General features: G+C 45.1%; 1 protein-coding gene across 2 annotated transcripts in view; it reads right to left on the minus strand.

Annotated features, from left to right (window-relative positions):
* The window catches only part of SEMA5B (semaphorin 5B), a 546394-nt gene that overhangs the window by 311045 nt on the left and 211306 nt on the right, over window positions 1-24043 (minus strand). For both annotated transcript variants that reach the window (XM_060262054.1, XM_060262053.1), the window contains exon 4: window positions 2054-2099. In XM_060262054.1, coding sequence (XP_060118037.1) covers window positions 2054-2099 — 46 coding nt within the window. The remainder of the gene's footprint in view (window positions 1-2053; window positions 2100-24043) is intronic.

Here is a 24043-nt window from a genome sequence, read left to right on the forward strand (position 1 = left end):
GAATGGAGGTTTGTGTCAGATCTAGCTCACCCAGGGGAAGGCCAAGTCTTTATACCCTGGTTCGTGTCAAGTCTGTCTGTAAACTCTGGCTCAGTCAGAGAGCATTCTGGGTAGAACCAAAGTATAACCAAATGCTGCTAGGTCAAACCTTTCCCATCCCCTCCTTCCTGTAGTGGATAGTTTTGCTTTGAAATGGAAAGATGTGAAAGCCTTATCTGTGCCTTCTCAGGCCTGGCTCTCAGGAGGGAGTCGAGAGCTCGGGACGATCAAGGCCATTAAGCCTGAGAACGAAATTGTAACATCAATGTGTGAATGTTCCCTGTATAGTCCCCCCTTAGGAATTCCTCAGAAGTACCCCCTTAAATGCAATGTATCAAGGTATACTCTTTATCGTAGTTCCATTGAGAGCATTATATCTTATTGCCTCTGCGTGTGGTTTGGGAGCTGCACGGAAGCAGAGAGAAGGGTGCTCCAAAGAGTGATGGTGAGAGCACAGAAGATTTGTGGATGCTCTCTCCCCTCATTGGTGGATCTGTATGATATGGGATGTAAAAGGAAGATAGAAATGATCTTAAAGGACCCTTCACATCCGGGCCACTTGCTATTTGAGATCTTACTGTCGGGCAGACGATATAGAGTGTTGAAGGCTAAGACAAATAGATTTAAGGGCAGCTTCTATCCAAGTGCTGTGGTTAGGCTAAATGCAGGGCTATGAATGGTTATTTGTTTTAGATGTAGGCTAAATGTAGGGTTATGAATGGTTATTTGTTTTAGATGTATTTAAATGGTTTATGTATATGTCTTTTCTTTAGTGTTGATGTGTTGGTATGTTTGTGGAAGAGCACCTCATTTCGTTGCTCTCATTTTCCTTTTTTGAGAACAATGACAATAAATTTATCTATCTATCTTTAGTCTTTCAATGCTGGCTTTTGCCTCGAGTACCAGTATCAATAAACTAGTTTCTTTGTATCAACGACGACTCGTTATTGAACCTGCCAACTTGACAGGTCCGGGCTGTTACCTAGCCTGCCAAAAGTAACAACAAAAAACCCACAAAAAGCAATACAAATTGTTTCTCACCCAGTCCCCAACAGCCCGATATTACACAGTTCAAGCAGCCTGTGCAAGGAGATAACATGGCCTTGAGACAGAGGCACCAGTGTACACCGCAGGAAAGAATGGTTACATGTGATGTTACTGTAAGGGTAGTGAAGCAAGCACAGTTGCACTCCCCCAACATTCCCTGAGCCAAGAACACAAGCATGGATAACACAATACAGACTGAAAATCAAGTGGCAGGGCAAAGGGACAATTAGTACAAAACGTTGTGGTCACAATGCTGACTGGAATGAATCTTAGGGACCCTATAATTTCAGTCTTCTTCCATCTGCACTGGCTCCCAGTTTGCTTCTGGGTCCAATTCATGGTGCTGGTAATGATGTTTAAAGCTCTATATGGTCTCGGGCCAGCGTACCTGAAAGACGTTCTTCTCCTATATGACTCTATCTATTCACTCTGGTCATCTTCAGAGGCTGTGGTTCAGTTGCCTCTGCTATCAGAGGCTAGATAGGTGATAACCCAAGAACGGGCCTTCCTGGTCATGGTGCCAGGACTAGAACCCCCTCCCCACTGAAATTTGTCTGTCCTCCTCAGTTGTCTTCTACCAGCAGACGAAGGTTCTTGTTTTCAAATTCTTCTGCTGTTATTAGACTTCTTCCATGGTTGTATCGTTATATGCGATTATGTATGTTTATATGTTTTACTGCATTGTTGAAATGTTTGATTTACACTTATATTTTAAATGTTGTTTTAATGTCTTGATGTGTTTTCATGTTGAAATGTTTTAATGTTTTGACGTTTGCCAATTTGGGTGGAAAGGCGGCATAGTAAAAAACAAGAACTAAATATTCCGCTGCTTAATTAAACATCCCATTGGTTTCTACGGGACTATTTACAACTAACTTGAGCTAACTTTCTTTGTTAGTATGATAAATGCCTTTTCTAATTTATTGGGTTTTTTTTTTAAAAAAAGAGATGTATGGTATGGACGTACCTGAATAAGAGAAACGTTGAGTAGGCTAAGTCTGAAGAGGTAGTTCCTGTATGAACAAGCAAAGAAATAGCGTTAGGTTGTACAGATGTTTTAAAGAAATCCAAAATAACATTGCATCTTTATGACTAAGTAACAGGACTCTGCATTTTCGTAGGCAGCGCACCAACTCTGGAGGATCAAGCAAAAGAAAGCTAATAAAAATCTTTTCAAAGATTCCAGGTTTTCACGGCTGGTAACATCATTAGGGTTTGTAGAATCTTTCGGGCTCAAGTGCCGTGTTCTACTGGAGAAAGTTTTTCTTCCAGACGTTCCGTTCTCGGCTGCGGAGAACGTCCTCAGTGGAGTTGCAACCGGAGCAGGCACTCTGACCTGCTGTGCATTGAGTGAGCTCCGGTTGCAACGCCACTGAGGATGTTCTCCGCAGCCGAGAATGAAATGTCTGGAAGAAAAACTTTCTCCAGTAGAACACGGCACTTGAGCCCGAAAGATTCTACAAACCCTAAGAATCTTTTCATCTGCTGGCTGCTTAATGAACTTTACAATAGCAGTGGAACTTTCCAAGCTTATGAACTATTGTTATCAAAGAAACCTTAATGCCTGGTCAAATGTAAAGGCTGCCATTGCTTTTGATAAGCGCTGGATCTAGCAGAGGCTACAAGCAGAACAGAATTAAAAGAACCTCCTTCGACATGACCTTATTCACTTAAACAGGGATCTGTGATACCAGGACACTTTGGAGACCACTCTGGTTATATTTATCTGGTGTTCAGGACCAGAGCAGAACAAGGAAAAGATAAATCCTAGTATTCTTCTGTTTGTATCGTGGGATCCTGACAGATCACCATTATGAGGAAGAAACAGAAATATTAGCGGGAAATACAAAAGGAGGTGGACACAAAATTGCCATCTGAAAGAAGTCTGTTATCATCACACTCTTAGTTGGAAACTAGGTAGACAGACAACCTGCCAGGTGGACTCCAGATGATGACTGTCAGAGCTTTTTTTGGTAGAAAAAGCCCAGCAGGAACTCATTTGCATATTAGGCCACACCTCCTGACACCAAGCCAGCTATGACTGCATTCCTGTGTGTTCCTGCTCAAAAAAACCCCTGATAACCGTAGTCTGCATCATCCTTGAGCCCGAGATCTAGCTTTCTCAGTCTCTTTTTAATGCCCTGCAGCTTTGAGCCAAGAAAATTGTTTATGCATTTTGATTTATGAATCCAAATTTCCCTCCCTCCCTTGAATTTCAAGCTCTAAACATATCTTTTGCCTGTAAAACTTTTTATCTAGATACACTGAGAAGCTTGCTTAAAACTGCAACCTGTTTCTAAAGGTGCTTTGTCTTTGCTTGTGTTCAATTCTGAAAAGGCAGGAGCTTAATTATTGTTTTACTCATCTGTGCCACGTTTTGCGTGTCCACGTCTGTCCTAAGTTCCTGACCTCAACACTGCTGCTGCACTGCTCATTCCCACGCATAACAAGCTCTAGTGGCAGGATCCCATCGAGGGGCTCCTCACCAGGCCAGCACTGTCCACTTTCTGGGAGCGGCAATTCTGGCTTAGAAAAGAACCAAGAGCGGGCAATTTCTCATTTCTCGCAAGAGATTCAGAAAGAAACCACTCTACACATGTAATATGAAACGAAGGATTATTCCCTGTTCTAGAAATCTCTAGGACACCTATCCTTCAGCCAGTTACTACAGCTAAAGAGACACTGAACAAAGTTTACTTTTAGCTGCTTTACGAATCATTTTAACATGACTTTAGGCTTCCCAATCCCCAAGTCCCAGCAGGGGATCCCCTGGTTTTACAGGCTCCCCCCCCCGCCCCCAGCCCGCTGTCCGGGGGGGGGAAGCCACACCCCCACAGCCACCAGTACCTCTAGATCTCCCGCAGGTTAAGAAACCTGCAAACAGGTCCTGTTTTAAAATGCCTCTTTGTGTGTGTTTGTGTGTGTGCCGCTTTAAAGTTGAGCATGGGGAAGGGTCAGAAGCAGAGCCTCCGTTTGTTTTGCTTTCCTTTCACAGCAAGTAAGGGTGTGTGCGTATGAGGGAGAGAGAGCAGCGTAGCCCCTGTAATTGTCAGATGTCGTTGTGGAGGAACCAGACCCAGTGTGTGTGTGAGAGAGAGTACTTTCCAGAAGTCTTTGTAGGGGAAGCAGTAATAGTGTGTGTCTGTCTCTGTGCTTGTTTTGCATTGTTCCCAGAGTCTTTGTATAGGAGCCTGTTTATGGGATAGAGGAAAACTCCACCTCTTTCTCTTTTGTTTGCCTGTGTTAGGCTGAAGAACAGCAGTTTCTGTGAGTAAAGCCCCAGTGAAATCACAAAAATGTGAGCTTGCAAACTCTGTGCATTTTGGCTGCTTTTTGTGTGTTTACACTTTCATCTACTGGAATTGCAGCTATTGGGGAATGAGGAAATGATGACTATTCAGGTGAACTGCACTGCTGTATTTTTATGCATTTATTTTGGAAATGGGAAAGTCTGACTCCACCCCAAAGTCTCCTGGCTCCACCCCCAAAGTTTCCTGGCTCCACCCCCAAAGTCCCCAGATATTTTCTGAATTAGACTTGGCAACCCTACATGACTTATAACTCCTGCAGCTATGCCATGACCCAAAGACTTGAGGCTAGCAAAGGCTCACAGTTATATGATGAATTTGCTTTATCATGCTGTATAGATGAAACTCCATTTATGCAAACATCTGATTATCCGCATGCTTTCAGCATCTCCAAAGCCCTTCTAATCATCTAGCTATACATTTAATATTTTCATCCTTATTCTTTGGATTTTCTTGTTTCTTATGAGACCCAAAATTCAGATGGAGTTTTATTGTTTTTGGCTTTGAGTAAAAACTTCAATTCATCACTGAGTTTTCTCTTCCATCCTTTAGGGAAATCACATCTTGCAGTTACAAAACTAATGCAAACGACCCGGGGCATGACGCATCATGAAATCTCAGCTGTATTCCTCAGGGCGCCAGGCCACTCTAAGGTCCCTCTTCACCCCAAGAACTGCCTGAGATTTAAGGATTCTATATTACTATACTGTTGTTAAGAATGCTATTTAAATGCATTGGTTTTGAGACCCTTACCATAATTTTGCTGAAATCCGGGCTTGTAGAGACACTGTATATTTTGACTAAATAAACAGCTTTAATATTACAGATATTTCCTTTGTAGGTATTGTATAGAAACGGATGACCAATCTATCAAAAAGTCACCATGAAGAAAGCATATGAATAATATTGGCTAGATATGGCAACATTCCTAGGAGAAGCAGAAAAGGCCACTGATGAAAAAATAGATTACTAAGGTGGGATGCGTAGCCGAGTTGCACAGGCCACTACTTTGAGATAAATAAATTCAGTTCGGCTTTATTACGGTCAAAGATCAGAACTTAAATACCCATTGATAAAATGCCACATATTTATTTATTTTATTTTATTTATTTAATTCGATTTATATCCCGCCCTACCCCACCGAGGCGGGCTCAGGGCGGCTTACAACATAAAACCAACAAAATCAATTTAAATATATTAAAAATACATTAGTAATTATAATTATACAATAAAATACTTAAAATACATATAAAATACATAAAACACATAAAGCTCGTAGAGCTCACGTCAATATATACTATGCTGCCATTCTTCAAATCAGTTCTTCAGTGTTCCAATATTAGATAGTCTGATGTTCGAGATTAGACGTTCAGGCAATAAACAGTATGCAAACCATCGGGATACAATAAAATAAATGTTGCATGCATATTAAAGGAATAAAATGTTAAAATTCCACTGCTTGAGTTAATAAATATTTTCTTATCCCGATAGCATGCCACCCAAATCTAGCTACCTGATAAGTAACATCAGGATGCCTGTCTGAAAGAAGTCTTCTCAAAAGACTCGGTCTTTGTCTGCCAGTTGCAATGTTGTGGCCCAGGGAAGGGATTCATGAAGCTTGTTATAGGTCTTACAGTCAAAGAAAACATGCTCTGAAGATTCTATGGTCGTTTTCGCACTTACCTCATTCTGGAGCGACGTCCCTCTTTACCGCGCAGCGTCCGCGCGGATTTCGCACTGCTTGCTCCGCAGAAGCAAAAACCAGTTTACATTTGTGACGCAAAAGCCGCGGGACTTCCGGAGGGACGAGGGACATCGCTCCGGAATAAGGTAAGTGCGAAAACGACCCTACAACATGGACAAAGCTTTTTCTCATAGGGGATTTTTTAATATCTTCCCTCAAGAACTGCTGCGGAGTCCCCATTAATATCTCTCTCGAGATAAATCATTCCCAAGACCTCCATGGAAGATTGCTGTGTATATAGAATGCCTCTTCCTATTTTACTGTGCAGCTCTTTGAAATTCCAAATTTGGCATAAGAAAAACATCCATACTTTTTGAGAAAACAAAGAATGGATATACCTGCAAAGCTGTTAGTGGAATCTTAAAACTTTTACCGATTCGCGCACAGCTTACCCCGCGGTCATGTTCCTGTCCTCTGCGCAGCATCCGTCTGATTTCCCACTATCACGGCTTTCGCGTAGCAAACCTAAACCGCAAAAACCCAGGTTACGTTTGCTACGCAAAAGCCGCAGCACTTCCTGTAACTCCGGCGCAGATAGTGGGAAATCCGACAGACGCTGCGCAGAGAACAGGAATGTGACCGCGGGGTAATCTGTGTGCGAAATCGGTCTTTGTGTTTACTACAGAAATTCTAATGGGAGAGGTGTTTCACCTGCCAACCTTACTAGAATGCACATGATGTATATTCTCATTAGAGATAAACGGCAAATCCATTGTGAATTCTTAGCCTTCCTGGAATCCAAGACACTCTTCTCAAACCCATGTGATAACAGTAGAGAGGGGGCTGAACTCTATCACCAGCAATCTATTATTCTGTGCCAAAGAATCTTTGTTTAAAGGCAGAATGAAGCCCCCGGCATCAAAAAAGGATTCTGGGTCAGGAGGGGAGAGTCTCATTGGCATCCACATTAAAAATCCAAGGCAGCCAAAAGTTTTCTAAAGCAAAGCTAGGTTGTTTCATCTACCACTTTATCATAGCAAGGGTTCATTGTGTTTTCATACTGCTCTAACACTAATTCTGTATTCTCCTAATACGTTCTTCAAATTCTGCTTCACCCAAATAATTTTATTTGAACTTAGTCCTATCTGTTGTTCTCCCAGTATTCACTTTTGTACCAATGCCAAACCATCTATTCTAATCCCTATGTTGACATTTATAAAGGCCAATGGCTACAAACTCTGTGACATAGTAAATATGTATGTGCAATGTTCCACGTTGTCAAGAACTGTGTCTTACCATGATTGCATGTATGTATGTATTCATACACTTCTACTCTGATTCTGCCATGTTATCATGTCTGGAGTATTTTCATGTTTTGCTTTGATTCTGTCTGCGCACTTTGTAACTATGTATAAGTAACCATTCTACCCTAGCCGGCTACACACATTCCTTCTCTAACTGGTGAAGGTCACCAGTTATCTAGATGGATAGAGAATCTTAACTTTCGCTTTTAGAAAACTGTGTGAATTTAGGGGAGGGGGGGGAAGAGACTGAAGGTGTCTATCTTTAAATATTAAGCCCGTCAGAGTTTAGGCGTCTAAGGCCTGCGTAATTCACAGTCTTTTGTAATCTCTAAAAGTGTGACCTGTTTCAGTACAGGTCAATTTTAGCAAGGCTTGTATTTGCTGCTGACATGCTTATGATTTAAATAAAACTTGATTTGATTTACATCAAAGAGGTGGACTAAATGATTGCTGCAGAGAACTTGGCACAAACGGCACATCACTTGAAGACTACAAGTCTCATCCTGCAGTGTTACTTCAAGCAAATCTTTCCGGACCCCAGGAAGAGAGCCAGATGAAGTCAAGAACAGAAGGATGAAAAGCTCAGTTGGCCAGACGGAATTAACATGAGTGGGAGGTGTGTGTCTTATGTGAATCAAACTTATCTAACTGACAAAAAAGTTCAGACTGTAGCAGAGCAAGAAATGTGTGCTAAGGCTTTTGCAATATGATTTCTAAAAAGCTTCATCTCTTTTGAGGCTCCTTAGTGTTAAACAACAGTACAAAGCTTGCCGGCCAATGAATCTATCATTTGTTTTCTAATTCAGCTTTGGATGGTGAGGAAATGAGTATATGCTGACTGTGTCTAGCACTATAGAAGGCATGACTTGGGGCAGTAAGAGAGCAAAAGCCTGATGCATATTTAGAAGGAATTGGGGTGGGGGGGTAATTCAAGCACAAGTTGCCAGAACATATTACCATTCTCCACACCTTTCCTGTTATAATCTTGGTTGCTTTTATGGGAGGGGAGAAAGCAACGAAACAGGAACATTCAGTAAACAAGGGATAGAAAACAACCTGAAGATATCCAAGAAGCTACAGCCTACCCTGATTTATAATAAAAGCAAAGAATGCCATTCACAGGTTTGTACATATTTCACAGTACACTCAGAGCCAATCTGCCTGAATGTTAGTGCATGTTGTCCTTTCTGCAAAACTCAGCTATTCAGGCACTGTGCCCATTGGCCGTGGGGAAGTTATTTAACAGAAATATCCCTCTAATTAAAAAGAAATTGCAAGCTAGCCACCCTGCTAGGGTGCATGGGAAGTATTTCTACACAAGTCACTTAAAATGTAGCACTTGAACTTGCTGGAAATGCATTCTAATTTGATCACTGAGTTCGAGAGAATTCTATAAACACACCACTGAACTGTCAACATTCACATTGTTTCTGAATAATAATAATAAGATATTGGATTTATATCCCGCCCTCCACTCCAAAGAGTCTCAGAGCGGCTCACAATCTCCTTTACTTTCCTCCCCCACAACAGACACCCTGTGAGGTGGGTGGGGCTGAGAGGGCTCTCCCAGCAGCTGCTCTTTCAAGGACAACCTCTGCCAGAGCTCCGGCTGACCCAAGGCCATGCCAGCAGATGCAAGTGGCGGAGTGGGGAATCAAACCTGGTTCTTCCAGATAAGAGTCCGCACACTTAATCACTACACCAAACTGGCTCTCCTACACATGACTTGTGAATATGAATCACCATTCTGATTCAGTTTTAGACATTTCTGCTTCTTTTTCTTCATGGCCTCAAAATCTGAAGCAAACAGCCAAAAGCTTTTCCCAAGGCTATAACGGTACCTCAGTAACTGATCTATCAAATGATAAATTATTTGTTGTCTTTCCTTAAGTTTTTTTAAATCCCAACTTTCCTCATGCTCGAGGCTGCAAACTTCCAATTCAATTTAAAATGGAAAATTTTAAACGACAGAATTAAAATCGGAAAGCAGATGCCGCTACAGAATACCTCAAGACAAAAGCAAGATCTCAGTCCCAAACTAAAAGGATCATCTCAAACGTACTCTGAAAGATGGCAGAGAAGAAGCCCCAATCTTTTTTGGGCGGGAATCCATTCCAAAGAACAGGGAATATTATGGGAAAATTCTGAATTACATCAAGGAGGTCTGGATCTGACAGGCACAGTGAATGGATTAACGGAATCTGCATAACAAAGCAGGCAAGTGGGCTTGTACAACGAGACACAATCCTTCAAATATGTGAGTGCAGTAACACACGGAATTTACACAGAAGCATTAAGAACTTGATTTGAACTTGAAAATAAACAGGCAGCTGTGATGGATTGTACTTTTTGAGAGTGCCATACATACAACTACAGGACTGCAAAGGGTTAAGTCTTCACAAAGCCAGAGAGCCTTGAGTGACAGGCTGCTCCAAGCAATCTGATTGGTTGGCATCAGCTGAGCTGAAAAAATCTTGTGAGAGCTGTATGCTAAGGAAATTCATTCTGATTACTGCCTTAACTGAGAAAAGATGTGTACTGAGACCTTCTGAGACTAGCCCTGACAGGAAAATGGTTTAGTGCTGACCAAGTTAGATTTTCAACTGTGACTGAATACAGTCTGAATTCAGCATTAGCTGAGAGCAGTTTAAACACAAACTGAGAACTGCGGAAAATTTTGGCAAGGGTTTGGGTGGTAGAGAAGATTCCCATTCAGATCAAAGGAAAGTGGATAGATCTTTTAGACTGCAGTTACACTACAAGCTTGGTGTGATCCGGCCGCCCCTCTATTTTATCTGGTGTTAGTTATTCCAGAGAGGTTTGTCCATAGATGCCACTCTTGACCCGCCTCACCACATGCTCACTCCATGGTTGACCATTCAGATTGTTGCTGCCTGGTATCCATGTAAGGGGAGGGATGGTGGCTCAGTGGTAGAGCATCTGCTTGGTAAGCAGAAGGTCCCGGGTTCAATCCCCAGCATCTCCAACTAAAAAGGGTCCAGGCAAATAGGTGTGAAAATCCTCAGCTTGAGACCCTGGAGAGCCGCTGCCAGTCTGAGTAGACAATACTGACTTTGATGGACCCAGGAGGGTCTGATTCAGTATAAGGCAGCTTCATATGTTCATATAACCACGGAGTGGGCGGTCCAGGGCCATCCTTTTGTTTTGTTTGTCTTTCATACACACACCTAAGCATGTATCCAAAGCAACAGTTCCTTAATCCCTCCATCAAGTACTGCAGCCCCTCTCAGCCTCCTTTGTATTGCCTCTCTTCCTTGGAATACATGAGGAGAGTGTAAGCATCATGCAGATTTACATGAGAGTAGCCCCACTGACTTTAGTATATTTGCTCTTGTGTCAGTCATGGGATACTCTCAAACAGCAACACTTTTTCTGCTAACACAGTTTGCATGGGGGAAAGTGGGGTGAGGAGAAGGATTGCCAGGCTCCCTGAAATGCACAAGTGGTGACTGATGATCCAGGGGTGATAATGTGCATATGCGCACATTGCTACTTGATCAAAAGGGGTGGTTGTGGAAACAGATGGGAAGGTTCACACTTCCAAACCAGCTTGAGTTTGCAACAGGGGAGTTCAGACATCCAGAAATGCAGAGTGAAAGTCCTGACATCCATAAAGATCAGACTTTCCCCAGTGCCTAAATCCAGATTTGAGGGCAGGTCAGAACAGGGTGCCAATGACCAGGGACTGGGAGGCAGATGTTGCTGTCTTATTGTGCACTTTAAATCCAGAAGGGAACAGCAATGACACCAGATCAATATGCTCGTCTGACCACAACCCTAGAGACAGAAGAAGAATCCCTATCCAGTCAAACAGGGAGAGTTATCTCTGAAGAGATTAGAGATCTCTGGTCTGGTGTGATTAGAAACTGCTTGTCGAGACCTTAAAAGCCTGTTAACTTAAGAAGAGTACTAGTATTCCATAGAGAAGGGGTTCAGGTACTGGGCAGGGGGCACCAATCTTCTGGGCACCAAAGAGTCTGCAATTATATAAATAAAGTGTGCTGCAGTGTTTGGGAAAACACAGCAACAAAAGCCTCTCGACATAAAGATCTAAGTAACTGAATAATTTGAGTACCTCTTAGCCTGATATATAAGAACAATAGTCTGTGTTTGCACTAGCTTTACCTCAGTAATTTCAACCCTCGATTTCACTTGACCTTTCCCCTTGATGATAAATAAAACCTTTTGTTGTTTTTGAATGTTAAAAGTGTCTCAAGTGCCATTTTCTGTGGTTTAAATTAAAGGGCAATCCTATCCCTTCCCTTAGGCTCTTGGGCAGAGCAAATATTATATCTTACTGAAGCAGGGTGGGACAGTCAAAGTTTCTTCAGGGGAGAAGTAAACACGTTACCAGGGGTGCTCAGTCCATGAAAAGACAAATTGAGATAAAATCTAGCTTCTGAGGGAGGGAAGTGAAACGGGTCCATCATAACAGTCAATGCAGCAAAATATGCTCATAATGGTCCATGTTAGTGAGCAAGCAGGTTGCAACAGTTTGCACTAATTGTAGGTTCTGAGCAGCTTTCAAGAGTACCTCCACATGGAGTGTGTTGCAATAGCCCAACGAAAGACATTACAAAAGCACAGATCATCAGTCACCATGATCATCAATTCTAACAACTAGGATACACTCTCTTGATAAGCAAGCTCGAAAACTATACAGTTTTCTACACAGTTACCTGCACTCATTCTACAGCAGAAAGCCCTTTTAGCCAATTTTCCTTGTATCTGAAACTATTCATCTTTGACAAATATGAATAACCTAATTTTAACAACCCTGAAACATCCACCGCAGGAAAAAAAACCCAATGCAGACTATCTCAATGTTTAGTAAGAGGCAGTTAAAGAGCAGGCAATAGATTAAAACTAGCTTTTTGGAAGGAAGGCACACAAGGAACCTTGAACAGTTCCGCAGGGCCTGCAAAACAGCCCTCTTCCGGTTGGCATATAATTAATTGTTATTGGAATGCCTGAACATTCAAATCTCGAACATCAGATTATTCAATACTGGAATATTGAAGAATTGTTCTAAGGAAGGTAGCATAGTACATACTGAAGTGTGCCTTTATGTATTTTATTGCATAATTATAATTATTAATGTATTATTAATGTATTTTAAATTGACTTTGTTAGCTTTTTGTGTTGTAAGCCACCCTGAGCCCACCTCGGTAGGGTAGGGCGGGATATAAATCAAATAAAATAAATAAATAAATAAATAAATAAGATGCTGGACATGGTAACTTAGCATATGCATAAGACAATTTCACATTCAAACTGAGGGCCAGAGCAATAAAGTTCTGAAAACACCCCCCCCCCTAATTTCTAAATTTCAAAGCAGCGGGGAGGGGGCACTGAGGACAAGAGACACAAACTGTTAAACCCTTCCCTATCAACCAACTTTATGGAACCAGTTCTTACGGTACATAATGCCTCTCAATTACATTTCTACTCACATGCAGGGTACCACTGAAATCCTGTTCTCTGAAGCATAATTTCAGCTCTCATTTCCTTTTGAGGGAAGGGACGGTGGCTCAGTGGTAGAGCATCTGCCTGGTAAGCAGAAGGTCCCAGGTTCAATCCCTGGCATCTCCAACTAAAAAGGATCCAGGCAAATAGGCATGAAAAACCTCAGCTTGAGACCCTGGAGAGCCGCTGCCAGTCTGAGTAGACAATATTGACTTTGAGGGTCTGATTCAGTATACAGCAGCTTCATATGTTCATAAGTTTGTTACATTCCCAGCATCAGCAACTTTTTTGTCCAAATATTCATTTTGCTGATGTTTGCAGCAATTACTATATCACTTAGAAGCCTTCATTTCATATCTAGGCGGAGCAGTGACTCAAAGAGTAAAAATATATACAGTCAATAGGATACACCACAGAGTCAGTTTACAGAATTAACCAAAAATAGGGACAAAGCATACACTAATATCAATGAACTATGAAGTATGCAAAACTTGGGTGCAACCTGGAAAAACAGCCAGACAAAAGAAAGGCATATAGCCCCTCACTGCACCATATGTCTACCCATCCTTAAGTTCCTGTTTTCTATAACCCAATATAATGGTAATGCCAGAAAGAAATGCCCAGCTCTAATCAAGTCTGGAAGTTTTTTTGAGTATGTGCAGAATGAGCAAACAAATAACAAAGTGTAGCAGTAAGGAACTCTAGTTCAGTTGCTGGATTCCAGGTGAGTGATTGAATCATTATCTGGAGCAGATGGACTGCCAAATCAAATACCAGTTTCCTAGAGATCATCCTTGACCCAAGTTCACCTGCTGTTTAATACATTTCCAAAACATTCTCTCATAAGAAATGTGTCATACATTAACACCCCATAAGATCCACAAAAGAAGAGCAATGGGCAAAAAATGTTCTGCAACTTGCAAATTATTGAAATTAAACAGATTTGCATATATTATTTTGTATCATTTATTTTCTCACAAGGAAAAAACAGGTTGCTTACCTGTAACTGATGATCTTCGAGTGGTCATCTGTGCAGTCACACACATGGGTCTTGCCGCAGGCAACGGATCCATACCTCGGAGCTCCAATAGCTCGCCTATAGCGTCTTTTGGCGCGCTTTCCTCCCGCCCTGGGGAGCAGGCAGCGACTGCGCATGCCTGGAGCGGGGGGAGAGCGCCCATTCCACTCAGTTTCTTCCAGCCGCCGTTGGCACTGACACTATACAAGGTTAAGCAACAATTACAAGAGGCCAGCAGCGGGGAAGGCTGGGTGGGCATGTGTGACTGCACAGATGACCACTCAAAGATCATCAGTTACAGGTAAGCAACCTGTTTATCTTCTTTGTGGTCTCTGTGCAGTCCCACACATGGGTGACTAGCCAGCTAAATGTCCTGGAGGAGGGTGCTGGTAAAAGAAGCAAGTTAGTCACATAAGCAAATCACATCATATTATGCAACATAGAGATGGAAGCGGATGCACTCACCCCTGACGTCAGTGGAAGATGGATCTGAGGACCGCTTGACCGAAGGAGGCGTCACGTCTCGCACGAACGTCTAAGGCATAATGGGAGACAAACGTGGATGGTGAGGACCAAGATGCAGCCGCACAAATGTCCTCTAGGGAGACGCCTTGCAGGAAAGCCGAAGACGTCGAGACCGCTCTAGTAGAGTGGGCCTTAAGACCTTCGGGCAGAGGCTGTTTAGCCAGTTCGTAACACAACCTTATGGCACTAACTACCCATTTAGATAGTCTCTGGGTAGAGATTTTGTGTCCTCTGTGAGGATTTCCATAGGCCACAAACAGATTAGGGTCCTTACGGAAAGGTTGTGTACGATTAAGGTAGAAAGATAAAGCCCTTCTAACGTCCAGAGAATGCAGGGCTCGTTGTCCCTGGTCGGATGGGTTGGAGAAAAACGTTGGTAGAGAAGTTGAAGTCGATAAGTGGAATTGGGAGACAACCTTAGGAAGGAACGCAGGGTCCGGTCGCAGAACAACTTTGTCCTTGTGGAAAATAGTGTAGGGAGGATCGTGACGGAAGGCGCATAAGTCACTTGCCCGTTTACCTGAGGTAAGGGCTACCAGCAATGCTGTCTTCCAGGAAAGAAGGTTAAGGTCTATGGTAGCCATAGGTTCAAAGGGAACTTTCATCAGGCAGGAAAGGACTAGCGATAAACTCCAAGTCGGGACGAAGGGCTTAACAGGTGGATTGAGGTGCAACATGCCCTTAAGAAAGGACTTAGACAAGGGATGGGAGAACACTGTTTTGCCATCAACCGGGTTATGGAACGCAGAAACTGCAGAAAGGTGAACCTTTAAGGAGGAATAACAGAGTCCTGATTTCTGTAGAAAAAGTAGATAATCAAGGATCAGGTTAAGGGGTGCTGACTCTGGCTGCAGGTGATTAGACGTCGCGAAAGAGCAGAAGCGCTTCCATTTGCGTTGGTACGAAAGTCTAGTGGAAGGCTTCCTTGCGTTGAGGATGATGTTGGCTACCTCTGTGGAGAGGCAGGCGGATGTATTCTCCAGGCTGCCAAGGCCAGAACCCGAGGGTTGTGATGCAGAACCTGACCACTGGCCTGTGATAAAAGATCGCCCGCCGGAGGAAGGCGGCGGTAAGTGTGGCGGGACATTTGTAGAAGCCTCGTGAACCACGGTTGCCGAGGCCACCATGGAGCAATGAGGATGCAGTCCGTGCCATCTCGTGCTATCTTTACCAACACCCATGTCAGAAGGGGGGTTGGTGGGAAGAAGTAGTGAAGAGGACCTGTCCAGTTGTGAAGGAAGGCGTCGTTGCCCCTCCTGGAATAAAATCGAGGACATTTGGCATTTTCCCTGGAAGCAAAGACGTCTACCTTGGGCGTTCCGAAGCATCGGAAGATACGACGAAGGTAGGTCGGATTGATGGACCATTCGTGGTCGTCTATGCGAACCCTGCTGAGGGAGTCGGCCAGAACATTCTCCACACCCAGGAGGTGAATGGCAGTCATGTAGATGTTGTGCTTGACACACCATTCCCAGAGCAGTACGGCTATACGGCACAGGCGGAGGGATCTGGTGCCTCCCTGCTTGTTTATGTAGTAAACTGTTGCCATATTGTCCGTGGAAATCTGAACGTGCCGGCCCCTTATCAGTGGGAGGAACGATTGGAGGGCCCTGTGCACAGCAATCAGTTCTAGGCAGTTTATGTGCATGGCCCTCTCGAGGGGAGTCCAAAGCCCCCTGACGGTCTTGTCCTCTAAGTGGGCTCCCCATCCCCACTTGGAGGCGTCTGTTGTCACTACAGCCCTCGGAGGAGTCGGTAGAAACGGCATGCCTGTGAGCAGATTGTCGGGTATAGTCCACCATGTGAGAGATAGAAGTGCTCTCTGTGGAACAGTGAGTAAAACGCTCTTCGGTTGCACCTGAGGATGGTAGGCTCGTACAAACCAGAGCTGTAGTTGTCGCATCCGTAGCCTGGCAAAGTAAAGGACAGACGTTGTGGCGGCCATGAGGCCCAGCAGGCGTTGGATTGTGAATGCAGACTGACGAGGCTGTTGTTGAACTGACCTGGCTAAGGCAATGATAGTCAGTGCCCGATCCTCGGGGAGGAAGGCACGATGGAGAAAAATGCGCAGAAGGGCCCTATGAACTTGAGGTCCTGGGTAGGTGTGAGGTGAGATTTTGAAGCATTCACACGAAGGCCCAGGGACTTCAGAAGGGTGAGAGCTGTGTTGAGGTTGCTCTGCAATTGATGTTGAGTCGGAGCTATGAAAAGCCAGTCGTCGATATATGGGAAGACTGGGATGTCCCGAATGCGAAGAGCAGCTGCCACCACTGCCATGCACTGGGTGAAAACGCGGGGTGCAGTGGAGAGGCCGAATGGCAGGGACATGTATTGGAAGTGGTCCTGGCCCATGGCGAATCGCAGATACCTCCGATGTTGAGGTCGAATGGTCACATGGAAGTAAGCGTCCTGAAGATCTAGAGAAGCCATCCAGGAATTTCTGGGAATAAGGGGCAAGATGGACTGCAGGGAGATCATTCTGAACTTCCTGTATTCGATGTGCCGGTTGAGGTTTCGCAGATCTAGAATGGGACGCTTGCCTCCATCCCTCTTGGGGACCAGGAAGTATCTCGAATAGAAGCCTGTCCCTCGATGTTGAGGAGGGACGGGTTCTATGGCATTTTTCTGGAGCAAGTCCAGGATTTCCTGATGGAGGAGTGTAGACGGGGGGGGGAGCAATGAAGTAGTGGTGGTGAGGTGGAGAAATGAACTCGATTGCGTAACCTAGGCGCACGATGGTCAGCACCCAGGAGTCGGTTGTGATCGAGTTCCAAGTGGGAAGGAACGGAAGGAGATGTGTGCTGTAAGCCGGTGGGGTTTGGAGAGCAGGTGAGGTTTGAAAAGAGTCAAAGAGACTGCTTAGTCTGGAGGGAAGCCTTCTTGGTTTGTTGGGGCTTAGGTCTCTGCTGGAAATGAGGTTTGTGTTGTGAAGCCTTTCGCCTCCAGTAGTCACTTTGTTTTGGTGACCGTTGTCGTTTCTGAAATGTTGGTCTCCAAGTTTTCGATCGATTGAACTGCTGGGAGTTTGGTTGGGAAACTCCCAGGCGCTTGGCACGTTTGCGGCCATCGTCAACAGAGGTTAGCACTTCGTCCGTGGACGCATGGAAGAGGCCTAGGCCGTCGAAGGGGAGATCCTCTATCTTCTGCTTGATGTCGGGCTGCAAGTTAGTAGAACGCAGCCAGGCATGACGGCGCAAGGCGACGGAGGAGGCGAAGACCCTCGAAGAACAGGAAACAGCATGTCATACGGTGTTTATCTGCTGTTTGGAGACTCTGGACAATTCTGACACCAAATTGGAGGCCGTTCTCTGAGAGGTTTCAGGGAGAGAGGGGATCAGGGGTGTAAATTGATTGGCTAGATTGAAGACATAGGCAAAAAAATAAGCTAAGTAATTGTTGAGTTTAGAATTGGTAGAGGCCAGAGTAAATAACTTCCGTGCCAAGGTATCCAGTTTTCTCCCTTTGCGATCTGGTGGTGTAGGGTGTCGTGAGGGCTTGGCCTTAGTGGCAGAATGAACTATAATAGAGTTGGGCGCTGGGTGTGTCGCCAAGAATTTAGCATCCGGGGCATGTACCCTGTAGAGCGAGTCAAATCGTTTGGAAGTAGGTGGGACAGAGGCCGGCTTGTCCCACGCCTCTCGCAACCCCTCAAGATGTACAGGTAGCATCGGGAGAAGCGACCCTGGTGGGAAGTCAGCCTGTACTAAGTCATGTACAATGTCTGAAACTTTAGGAGAGTCAGACGGCAAGGCAATTTGGAGAGCGTCAGCCATCGTGGTGATGAGATTTAAATATGCTTTGGAAGCATCTGATGGCGAAAGGCGCAGCTGTGGTGCAGACTCCGAGGCAACAGAGGCAGGGTGGTCCTCCGAATCCGATGAAAGGGAGGATTCCCGATCGGACTGGTAGTTGTCTGCATTGGAAGAGTGGCGCGGTGCGATCGATTCCTAGGCCGAAGCCCGAAGCTTAGGAGCGTGAGTGTCCTGGGCTGGTCGGGTTGGAGAAATCCGAATGGGAACCGTCGGGGCTCTGGGGGGGATGGTACCGGGGTTATTTAGGTGCCGAGGGCGATCTGGGACTGGAGACGGTACCGAGTGCCGAAGGGGCAGGTGATCGGATTCTCGAAGCTCGGAGAAGTCTCGGAGTCGATCGACGTCACGGGGTCGAGAAGAGTCTTGGATTGGAGAAGGGTCTCGGAGCCGACCGTATGCTCGGGTTCGGTGAGAATCATATGCTCGGGTTCGAGGAGAGTCGTCATAGCGGATCCGAGGGGTAACAACATCACAACCCAGGTCTTGATATCTGGAGCGGTGAGTACCCTCGTAGGAAGGGGAATGGGATAGGCGATGGCGAGACCTGACCCTTGGTGAAGGCGATCGTGACTGAGAAGAGTAGTCGTAGCGCGGACGAGATGAATAGTCGAGGTGCGGGCGCGCATACGGGTAATAACGGTCATAGTAGGCGGAGGAGCCGGAATCACGGTGTCTATGCGGGGAGCGAGAGCGAAACCGAGGAGGCATAGGTGTCGGGGAACGTGATCGAATCCGACGTGGTATGGGCTGGGTCTCTGGAGAGCGCGAACGAAGTCAGTGAGTAGAGCTTTGGGTCGCTGAGTCCGTATACAGGGGAGAAAGTGCGACATCCTGGAAAGATCCGAGTCGAAGTGAAGACTTCGCGTAATGTTGAGTAGGATCGGATGGGTCGGGTTCCAAAAAGTCAGACGGAACCACGCTGCGGACCGACGGTGAGCGAGACTGAATAGGAATCACTTCTACGGCCGTAGAAGAGTGAGGAGTGAGCTGCGGCATATCAGTGATTACATCTGACGGAGCCAAGAGTTCTGACGGAAGCAGGAGTTGAGTGGTCGAGGTTGCGGCATCCATAGCGTCAGGAGCCGAAGTCGAGGCCCGATGCGGGTGCGAGGTCGGGTGCGACTCGGTCGGGTGCGACTCGGTCGGGTGCGACTCGTAAGACTTCCTCGGAGTCGAATCAGTCGCTTTCGAGTGACGCGGTGCTTTCGGCGCCAAATCCTCGGAGCCGGAGTGACGCGATTTTTTAGAAGACTTATGGCCAGTCCCGGCGTGCTTCGAAATTTTCTTTACGGACTTGTGCGTCTGCTTTTGAGAGAGAGGCACGTCCGAAGTGGCCGAATCTCCCGCTCTAGGTGGGGGAGGCGGCGAGGCAGACGCGGGCATCGCCCGCAAAGACAGTTCAAGCAGAAAGCTCCGGAGCCTTGCTGCACGATTTTTACGAGCCTGTTTCCCGAAATTAGCACAATGTGCGCAGGAGTCGACCCGGTGGGCTTCTCCGAGGCAGAAGAGGCAATGGCTGTGGCCGTCAGTGGTGGGGATCTTAGCCCCACAGCGCCTGCACTTTTTGAACGTAACCTTCCCTTCCATGCGCTCCGGACAAGGGAGGGGAGGGAGGGAAAGAAAAGGGGAAAGGAAGCGCAGAAACGGATTTATATATATATATATATATATATATATATATATATATATATATATATATATATATATATATATATATATATATATATATATATATATATATTTTTTAGGGACGAAAAATAGCAAGGAATAAAAAGGCGAGGTGAATACGATACCAGATGAAGAGAAGAATGGAGAAGAAAGCGAGCTAAGGAGGAAACGCAGCGAGGTAGGTGATGTCCGGGCGGCGGTAGGGAAGAAACTGAGTGGAATGGGCGCTCTCCCCCCGCTCCAGGCATGCGCAGTCGCTGCCTGCTCCCCAGGGCGGGAGGAAAGCGCGCCAAAAGACGCTATAGGCGAGCTATTGGAGCTCCGAGGTATGGATCCGTTGCCTGCGGCAAGACCCATGTGTGGGACTGCACAGAGACCACGAAAAAGATGTCAAAGAGCTAATAAGGGCACTGGTGATTCTGTTCTCAACCACAGGAAAGTATTCAGTGTCTAAAAAGACAATATCAGGCAATGAAAGCCAATGAGCTAATGCAGTGTTTTGGGCAATGTCACCTGTATCAGTGGCAGAAGTCATTGGTGCATCCTTGGTACAATAAGTTGCTACCTTTCATAGTACGAGTTTGCTCCCTTGAGCACAAGATAGCTCAGCTGGAGAAACTCTGCATAAAAATGTAGATAAAATAGGGACATGGCTTCGATAGCTGGCCAACTAGAAACCATTATCTGCTGCTCCCTAACCTCTCACTCTTAAATGAATTGATATATGCCACCTAAGACCTCTAAGGATAATCAAAAAAAAAGAAAGAAAGTCAGGGGAGCTCCCTTGTTGATGGAGGTTTTTTTGCCTTGGCTGAAGTAACTAGCACCTTCTTAGTTCCTTCAGGCCACGGAGATACAAACACTGTTGACTGTCTCCTAACAACATTTCTACTAGAAGCGTTGGGGAATTAACGTAAAAAGTTAAGACACGATATGATGGATACGATAGCCCCCTTAGCTCAACGTATGGATGACCTGGAGACTCAACACATGCAAACAGCTCAAAAAGCAGAAGAAGCCATAAAGAAAGTTGCCTCCCTGGAAAAAAACGCCTGGAACGACCTCTCAAGATGGCTGGTCTAAAGAAAGAATTATGATGGAGTCTTGTAGAAGAGATAAAAACATGAAATTCCATGGCTTTTCACCAAAAGCTGAAGCAACAACTGATCTTTTTATCTTTATGGCATCTTGGTTGGCCACTTCACAAAAACTAGAGGAGGGAGTGACCCCTCTTATTCTGACAGCTTATCACATTGGTAAAACAAATGCTTCTAAGGATAACTTAAAGGATGGTGCCAGTCTGGCTTTGGAGCATTTGCACATTTACTTGGCACAAATAACTGGCACAACAGCGATCGATCAGCTCTAACGCACCACAGTGAGGACAAGCTTAGACTGGATTTAAAACTTCCAAGTACATTAAAGTCTGTAAGACATATAGTCTGCCTGTAGGTTCAAAACTTGAACTGAAATTACCCTTTCTGTTCCCTTTTTGGCTTCAGAAAACCTCCACACCTTTTGATGAAGGTTTTAAATGACTACAAATAAATATAATCATATAATTTACCTGCATCTGTTTTTTTTTTCACTCTGCCTTTCACAGAAGCAGTTTCCTAACCAATTTCCAGGGTCCTTTGAATTTTTCTGTAGCTTTCAAAAGAAGGGTCTTCCTTTCCCACAAGGTCACAGTACTAGACGTAAGTAGCCCCGTGATGTGACTTTTAAATCAGAACATTCCCTTTGTCTCCCAGGAAACACAGAATGAGCATGTTTAGTAGGAATGAGATTGTTCTCTCCTCATGCCTTGCCTTGACAATTCTACAAGACTTCAGATGCTCTCTTTATAATGTAGATAAAAATCAGACATCCTCATGTTTTTTGGTCTCTCCATTAACGTGTCAAACAGGCAAGATAATACATGACTTAGAAGGGTAAATGCAGCAGATTACAAGATAGTACTAATACAACTCACTTGGACATCAATATCATCCTAGCTCATTCTGCTCCATGTGGGCTTGCTCTGGCCGGCAGGCAAGCGCATAGCCAGGATTTTTTTTTTAGATCAGGGGGCTTTTAAAAATTGGGGGGGGGGGGCATTTGAATTTTTTAAAAGCCCCCTGCCCTAAAAAAAAGTGGGCTCAGCAGGTTGGTTTTCCTGCTTCTTGGAACAGCCAGCTGTGAGAAGCAAGAAGGCCCACCGGCTGCTGCCTGGTGCTCTCTCACCCTGCTCAGCCAAGCAAGAGGGAAGAGGAGTGTGGCCGACGGGCCGGGTCTTCCTGCTTTCACTGCCTCTTGCCTTCCCTTCCTGTTCTACTAGGTCAGGGGTCCTGAGTTGGGAGGCCTCCATGGGAAGTTGGGGCAGGGCCCCCAGAGCACGCCCCCCCCCCAGCTACCCTGCCCTCCAAGGTTTTTCTCAACACCTGGAGAGGCTTTTCGTTCCACTTGGGAAGCTCCCTACCACCACCTGATCTTTGGAAAGAATTGCCCGCTGGGAGGGACATGACTCCCAGCTTCCCTTCGAAGTTCTGAGGCCTTGCCTCTGTGTCTCCTGCTGGCCATCCCTGGTCACCACGGGGACAGTTTATTTCCTTGGGCACCGTGGAAAGAATAGCCACTTGCCAACTGTCTGCCTTCTGAGAGGAGTGAAATAATGAAATGAGCTGAAACAGGAGGAACCAAATGTAATGTCTTAGTGATTGTTAAGGTGCAAGGAGCGGAACCGGGTACAAACATTTAGTAACCATAGCACAGGGGTAGTAGCCATTGTTAAAACGCAGAAGCCGAAAAGAAATAACACGGCTGAACAAGCCATGGCAACAGTAAAGATTAATAGCAATCGAGATTAATAAGCAGCAAGTACGCAGGCGTAATCAAGTAATGAATATTAACTGACACACCCCAGGTAAATTTAAATGCACATGCAATGTATGTAACGGGAGGGGTACATATCAAGGAGGGGGTGAAGTAGGCGTGCCGGGTAGCCTGTACCCTCTAAGTACCTCAGCCTATGGGGAAAGGAGGAGGGACTCATCGGTCGGGAGTAAAGGATAAAATGGCATGTATGGAACTAATCAGGGAGCTCGTTGAAAAGCGACTCCCCTCTTTCTTGATATCAATAAAGTTGTATACTTCAAAGGAGACTCCCGACTGACAGCTCTTTTTCTTTGCATCTCCTGGAGGGGCCAGGGGAGGCATACAAATTGTCTCTAACACTTCCCCTGGCACTCCTTGTAGAATAGTGTGTCCAAGATGGTGCAGGTCTATGTGGTACAGAGAACCACTGCCAGCATCAAAAGGAATAAAGTGTTTAATAAAAATAAAATGTTCAGAAGTCTGTGTGTTCTCTTGAACTCAGCACCCAAAGAAAGAGAGCTTCTCCTTGCCAGAAGGGATTTTTTATCCTCTCAGTTCAATGATCTGAACTTGAACAGCGACCAGAAACAGGGCCTTTTCGATTGCAGCTCCCTGTTGGTGGAATCAGCTCCCGGAGGAGATGAGGGCCCTGCGGAACCTTGAACAGTTCCGCAGGGCCTGCAAAACAGCCCTCTTCCAGTTGGCATATAATTAATTGTTATCGGAATGCCTGAATATTCAAATCTCGAACATCAGATTATTGAATACTGGAATATTGAAGAATTGATTTAAGGAAAGGTAGCATAGTACATATTGAAGTGAGTTTTATGTGTTTTTATGTATTTTATTGCATAATTATTAATGTATTTTAAACTGATTTTTGTTAGCTTTTTATGTTGTAAGCCACCCTGAGCCCACCTCGGTGGGGTAGGGCGGGATATAAATCGAATAAAATAAAAATAAAAATAAAAAAACACTGAAATTGAACTGAACTATCCTCTCTGTTTCTCCAGCCACTGATCAGGCTAGGTCAGATCAGAGAAGTTTTTCCTGAAGGTTCTAGACATTTTCTTCCCGGAGTCCTTCTAGCATTTAATTCCTCCAAATCTCTGTTAGGAGAAGGGGGTGGGGAGAAATCTTGACTCACCCATTATCTCTCCTGCTAGCTTTATTAGCATCGAAATGCAGGTGGGCTAAGGTACATTTGGAAGGCAATTGCACTGACGTCCCCTCCTCCTGCCTGGTCTCTTCTGGGGATGGGACTTTTAAAACCAGACCTGTAGCTACGGGAGACCTGG

This window comes from Heteronotia binoei, chromosome 21 (assembly GCF_032191835.1).
Source record: "Heteronotia binoei isolate CCM8104 ecotype False Entrance Well chromosome 21, APGP_CSIRO_Hbin_v1, whole genome shotgun sequence".
NCBI classification, from domain to species: domain Eukaryota; kingdom Metazoa; phylum Chordata; class Lepidosauria; order Squamata; family Gekkonidae; genus Heteronotia; species Heteronotia binoei.